This window comes from Penaeus monodon, chromosome 16 (assembly GCF_015228065.2).
Source record: "Penaeus monodon isolate SGIC_2016 chromosome 16, NSTDA_Pmon_1, whole genome shotgun sequence".
Classification (NCBI taxonomy): domain Eukaryota; kingdom Metazoa; phylum Arthropoda; class Malacostraca; order Decapoda; family Penaeidae; genus Penaeus; species Penaeus monodon.
In genome coordinates this window covers 44,694,059-44,700,622 of record NC_051401.1, presented here as the reverse complement: position 1 = coordinate 44,700,622, position 6,564 = coordinate 44,694,059, and the positions used below count along the sequence as shown (strand labels likewise).

Here is a 6,564-nt window from a genome sequence, read left to right as displayed (position 1 = left end):
TTAAATAAAGCACTGGAATTAAAACCAGAATACTAATCAGCCCGCTAGACATTGCCTGAAGTCCGCATATTATCGCAAAAAGCAAAAATTCCCGTGCCAAGTGTCACCGTAAACAGCTGACTCCCGTGTTGTTGGCCATCAGCTGATTGACACAAACCTCATGATTAAGAGCCTTCTGACACACGATATGACACTTTTCTAGCATTTAGGTACGTTTTTCTATCGCTTTTTCGGGATGGGGTGAGCGGAGGATCGACGAATAGGGGTTTTAAGAAGGTTGGTACAGCTAAAAACCCTTTGCAATGTTGTTGTTTTTTTCCCCAACCCCCAAGTTTTCTTAAAACTCGTCATATTTTGACATTTTTGCATGCATGGCGTAATTCTGTGTGTGTTATTGTTGTTATTCACTTTATTTGAATTGTTCTTGTTCCGTTCCTGTTCTTGTTTGGGTTCGTTAAGCCGATATGCTCGAAATTCACCCAAGAACGTGAGCATATTGTTATCAGCAAGAAAATATCTGTCAAGAACAGGAAAATTCTTGTGGTGTTTGTTCTGTTTGTTCCTGAGATCATTCTCTTCCTACGTTTATGGAGTCTTGGCGATTATATTCAGCGTAGGTCCACGTTGTTGATATGTTATTTTAGCATTGGTAGATTAATAGCATTTAGTCTGCAGAGAACTGTATGTAAATGAGTGTTAAGCAGGGTGGGGGCTGGTAAATTGCGCCCCTCCATTTAACAGACGATTTTTGGTGATTTGGGTAGAATTATAATCAAAGTTTTAGTAAAAGTAGTGTTAATGTTATGGCTGAAATTATATACCCCTTGAAGGAAAGGTTAAAGGGGTGTGTTCCCTTAGAAATGGCATATATGTGTTTTGGTCCATGGTATTGGTAGCGTTCATTGTAGTTTATTATTATTATTATTATTTTTTTTTTTTTTCATTGTTTACCCCATAATTTGCCTGTTTTATTTCATGCTTTCCCTGACTATGAGGTTTAAAATTATTACTCCTCCCCTTGGGTTTTCCTGTTCATAAACATGGGGGGTTTTGATGCTCTTAATTTGGATAGTTAGATGTAGAGTTGTATATATTTACATCATTTACTTTTGCCAGCCAGATTTTTATCTTATTTTATTATTATTATTATTATTATTATTATTATTATTATTATTATCATTGTTATAGGCTTCCTTCAACAACAGGTCATAAAAAAACAGGTAAATAAGATACATATAGCTATATCATCTGGCATTCTCTATTGTAAAGGTTTCATGACAAAAATAATGAATTTTGCAGACCCAACGCTGGAAAAAAGAAGCCATGTCAAAACACTCAGGCACAGCGTCAGCGCGTCTAAGGGCCGACTACATGCGATTAAAACGTGACCCAGTGCCATATGTGACTGCTGACCCCCTGCCCTCAAACATTCTGGAGTGGTAAGTGGGGAGACGCAGCATTTTGGTGGTAATTCGAAGAAGCAGTGTGATTGATATTTCAGTTAATTAATTGAATAAAATTTACCTATTGATTTATGTTTTTTTTTTTTTTTTTTTTTTTTTTTTTCATCTATCTACTGTGTGTGTGAGTGTGAGTGTGAGTGTGAGTGTGAGTGTGAGTGTGAGTGTGAGTGTGTGTGTGTGTGTGTGTGTGTGTGTGTGTGTGTGTGTGTGTGTGTGTTTGATTATGTAAAAGTGACATTCAAAAATAAAGTGTAATAATTTAGTAAATTCCTATTCCCAAGTATATTGTTTCTATGGTGTTTTGATAGATCTAATGGCACATGGATTAGTAAATTATTTTGCCAATGTTAATACATATTTGGACTTGAAATTATAATTATCACCCATAAACAAATACGGCTTACAAGATTGCTGTTCATGCTAATCAAACCTTTATCAGTTGCAATCACACTTTCCCATGCTGAAAGAAATGATATAGCCCAAATTGCAAAGCACACACAACCAATCCTACCATGCACTTGCAGGCATTATGTTGTGGAAGGGCCAGAGCAGAGCCCCTATGAGGGTGGTTATTACCATGGCAAGTTGGTTTTCCCGATGGAGTACCCGTTTCGACCGCCCAGCATATACATGATCACACCCTCGGGTCGCTTCAAGACCAACACGCGACTGTGCCTCTCCATCTCAGACTTTCATCCTGACACGTGGAATCCAGCCTGGTCCGTGGCCACCATACTGACTGGACTCTTGTCATTTATGGTGGGTATCATAGGTGTTTTGGGCATTGGGGCATTTGTCATTGACTGGCTTCTCATAAGAGTTGGCTGAGATTGTTTATTATGGTTTCTGACAAGTTTTAGAAGTTGATTTTGGTATTTTGGTGTTGAAGACTCCAGAGTTCTTCCTGTTATTTGGTGAGAGTAAAATCCTCCTTTTTTTTCTTCTTTTAATAATTTTCCTCACTTTCTGAATAATATTAGAAACACTTTTGTTCCTCTTTTCTCTTCACATTCTTCTCATAGTTTTATATTTTCTCTTTTCTCATCATTTGCCTTTTTTCCTCCTCCTCTTCAGTGCTTGTTCTTCAATAGAAGCAGGAAAATGTGTATAACTTTTTGTCCCCATGAATTGATAACTCTTGCTAGGTTTTATTCACTTTTTATAATGAAAAACACACTGATTTAACTCTTTCCTTTTTAAGGGTAGTTACTGCATAGTAGTAGTCACTGTATTCAAATTAAATCAGATAACAATGTCTTTGTTCCAGCTGGAGAAAGCCCCTACATTCGGTAGCATAGAGACAAGCGACTATGAGAAAAGACAATTGGCCCAGCAGAGTTTAAGCTTTAATTTGAAGGACAAGGTTTTTACGGAACTCTTTCCTGAAATCACAGAGGTAAGCTGACCTGCATTTATTTCTGTGTGACTTACATATTCTTTATGCATATCCATTTATTTGAAAATAATTAGTTTTCATCCTTTCTTTTTATTCTATGTGGTAATACTTCTGTAATTTCTCTTTTTCTCTCTCATAAATTGGTTGATTTAGAAATGTGCGAAGGGGCTTGTTTGCTTGAACATTGCTACTGATAACAATATCTGCCGTGTTGTTGTTGATTTCTATTGTGGTGATGATAACAATGTAGGGATGACTATCTGCTATCATTTTACAGTTTGAAATGAGTGCTTATTCCAGTTTAAGTGAATTTCTGTTTGTAATTTGGACAGGAAGGATTATAGATAATCTGACTACAAAGTAATACGAAAGAACAAACTCCTTAATGTGAAAAAGGAGTATTCTGTGTTGCTGATTGGTTGTTTTGATTACCTTCTCACCTCTTGGGTGTTGAAACAGTCACCAAGCCCTGCAGTTAGAGGGATAAAGATAGGCTGTGGTATCTTAGACCACCAGGTAATTTGGTGTGTGATAGTGGAATAAATTTCTTTCTATGTCTTTTTTTGTAAGTGTGTGTGTGTGTGTGTGTGTGTGTGTGTGTGTGTGTGTGTGTGTGTGTGTGTGTGTGTGTGTGTGTGTGTGTGTGTGTGTGTGTGTGTGTGTGTGTGTGTGTGTGTGTGTTTTTTTGTGTGTGTGTGTGTGGGGAGGGGCATAGCTAGGATTCTCAGTTTTGCCTGATTTTTTTCTTCTTCTTCTTCTTCGTTTTTCTTAGTCATTTAACTATAGCCCAATGCAAGTAAGAGTAAGGAGATTGTGAAATTGAGGGTTAGAAAATGAGAAGTGAGTTTCCTGCTCAGGTTGGTGGTGAGAAGCCAACCTAGATCATCCCAGAAACACTTTTAAGCTTGTTTGAATGTTGCAAAGTGTGCACTGAAGGGTAACTTTCATATTACAGTTATATGAATGCTTTGAATACGAATTAACAGAAATGCAGTCTCAGGATCTAATGAGACTTGAGTGGGAGATAGTTAAGGGAAAGAACAGAATATCTTGACGATGAATTGAAGTCCCCGGACCAACTCTGCCTTCAAGTTGGTGGTTTAGTTTCAGTTAGGAGGGAGGTCCACATCCTAATCTAGCATCTAGCACACTGCCACACTGACTGTATGGAAGACCGGTTTACCAGAATTATGCAGTATAAGCATTACCAAACTCAAGATTGAAGTGGGAAGTGAGCCTAAGAGTATTTGAAGGAGTGTCCCATGAAATGAATTAAAAATTTTCAAATGGCAGAATTTATACTTGCATATGCTTTCTCATTTTCTTTGTTTGATGCCTTTTTTTAGTCATCAAAGGTATGGTTTCCTTATTCATTTCCTTGACAGGGGCTGCAAGTACTCATGGAAGGAAAGTAAAGCATGTGCAGCCATGGTAAATCTAGTAATATCTAAGAAAGAAGTACAGTGCATTATCTGTAGGTGTCTGTGAGACAGCAGGTAGCCTGTGAATCACCTTGTTTTAAGGGATGTTGTGGAAATGCAACAAATTTCACCCTAAAGATTTTTTCTTTCTTTCTTTCTTTCTTTCTTTCTTTCTTTCTTTCTTTCTTTCTTTCTTTAATAAATATGCTGTGCTTCACATCAGGTTAAAAACATTTTCTTAGTAAGTCCCATTTAGTATCTGTAGGTGTGAATACAGGTAAGGATGTCGAAGTTTAAATGTGTGTGAATATATGAGTATGTGTTTACATTAAAAGAAATACACATAGGAGAGCAGGAAACAGCATGTTGTGATTTGCAAAGGGAAGTAGTGGTCACCAAGTGGAAAGGACATTTCCAGTAGACTTACACAAATCAACATAATGTCTCTCTTCCCCACAGACTATCCAAGAGAAACTGGCACAACGTGAGCAGGAGTTGGCGGAGAGAGCTAAGGCGATAGAGACAGGAAGCCTGAGTGAAAAGGACCGCACGAACTCTGACAGCGGCAACCAGAACCTCGATGCCAGCCACATGTCTGCCCTCACAAACCTCCTCGTCGTTGTAGGCTTTGCGCTGTTTGCGTGGACTGTCAAATACGTTATGTCAACTTTAAGTGATAATGAGGGATAGGATTAAAAAAAACAAAAAAAAAAACATTCAGTTGCTAATTATGCTTTTCTTTTGTTTTCTCTTTTCATAAGTATTTTTATATTTAAGAAGTGTGGAAAGAGAGAGTGAAAGTGAATGAATGTGTGAGTGATTGAGGGAATGAGTGAGCTGTGAGTGTGTACAGTGCAGTCTCATAACTCATTATCAGTTATTCTAAAAAAAAAAAAAAAAAAAATACACAGAGGATATTCATATGAATTGATCTGATATTTCAGCAAAAATTACTATTGTTTACGTTCATCATTTATATTCATACTCACACCTATTATGACTTACTAGTGATACTTTTAATATAGAGAGGCTAAATAGTACAGTGATTATAGACTGCACACTTAATTATTAGAAAGATTTTTTTTTTTTTCTTCCAAAATTAAATGTTTTGTAAGTCTACATGCTAGCATTTTGTTTTGTCTTTTGATTTACATATTTTTTGACTCAAATGAGTAGCTCTTTTTTTTTTACATACTCTACTAAATGGAGGTATGATTGATGTGTGGGTTCCTTAATTTGATAGGTGCCACGTTGATAGATAAACTTACAAATTGGGAACAAACATTTGATATGCCAACAGAACAACAAGACAAAAAAACCAGAAAAAAAAAAACACACAAAAAACCAAACACCACCCACCACAATAAAAACTCAAGAACAAAGAAACATAAGAACAACTACAATAACAAAAAACAACAACATAATACTAAACCACCCACAAATAAACCCCGAGAAAAACTAGAAAAGCTAACTTGCGTATCATCTATTGCTACATCACATAATATCCATATACTCATACAACATCAAACATCTTCTTCATACTATACTACAAATAAATCAGTTTGTGTTTATGTGCCGTTCATGCATGAAGCTATTGTGTGACCTGGTTGCACTCTTCATTTTAGTCTAATGACGAGTTGATTTATATAGCCAGTATAGACTATGAGGATTGAAATATGCTGTCGTTTCCTTCATTATCAATGTTAAGTGATATATACAGTTAAAGAATTGACACATGTGCAGATGACTGCCTCGAACTATCAAGATCAGATAAATCAGAAGAAAAGAATGTACTCATATGAAATCCATTTTAAGTAACTTCCTACAACAATGAAAATCTATTATTTTTATCAGAGAAAGTTGTAGGTTCTTGTACAAATGTTATGAAACATGAATGCCTGATTAAGCAAATACATTTACTAAATTTCTCATCCCCATGGATTAGAACCTTGAGGAAAAATCATGGGAAAGGCAACGTTTGCGTCATCGTACTGCACACACAGAATATCATCAACCAACAAACATCAAACATGCCTGTCTTCAAGTATGACTCACATGATAAAGCAGTTTTGCTTTTTAATCATGCTTCTCATTGCTATTAGGCCATGGTACAAAGATCTTATATTTATATAGAGTATTGACAACGTAATACGTATTGAGACATATTTTTAAACTGTATCTATCATTTCTTCATATTTGTTTTATATCAGGTTTAAGAATTCCATGTGTATGTTACTGTTCATACATACACATATAGAACAAAAGAAATTTTTTTTAACTTTTT

General features: G+C 36.0%; 1 protein-coding gene across 2 annotated transcripts; it reads left to right on the top strand.

Annotated features, from left to right (window-relative positions):
• LOC119582844 (ubiquitin-conjugating enzyme E2 J2-like) lies at positions 1-5,184 on the top strand. 2 transcript variants are annotated; one of them, XM_037931319.1, is made up of 5 exons: positions 1-209; positions 1,300-1,439; positions 1,988-2,222; positions 2,731-2,859; positions 4,740-5,184. In XM_037931319.1, exons 2-5 carry the CDS (start codon positions 1,324-1,326, stop codon positions 4,968-4,970), a joined length of 711 nt encoding a protein of 236 aa, XP_037787247.1. In that variant the 5' UTR covers positions 1-209; positions 1,300-1,323; the 3' UTR covers positions 4,971-5,184. The 2 variants fall into 2 exon arrangements, with proteins under 2 accessions (XP_037787247.1, XP_037787246.1); XM_037931318.1 differs by lacking the exon at positions 1-209 and adding an exon at positions 463-613.
• Positions 5,185-6,564: the final 1,380 nt, after the last annotated feature.

Excerpts from the sequence above, each read along its gene's own strand:
- LOC119582844 (XM_037931319.1), top strand. The coding sequence starts at position 1,324 with ATGTCAAAACACTCAGGCACAGCGTCAGCGCGTCTAAGGGCCGACTAC. Across the intron at positions 1,440-1,987 it reads CCCTCAAACATTCTGGAGTG|GCATTATGTTGTGGAAGGGC; the intron begins GTAAGTGGGGAG and ends ATGCACTTGCAG. Across the intron at positions 2,860-4,739 it reads TCTTTCCTGAAATCACAGAG|ACTATCCAAGAGAAACTGGC; the intron begins GTAAGCTGACCT and ends TCTTCCCCACAG.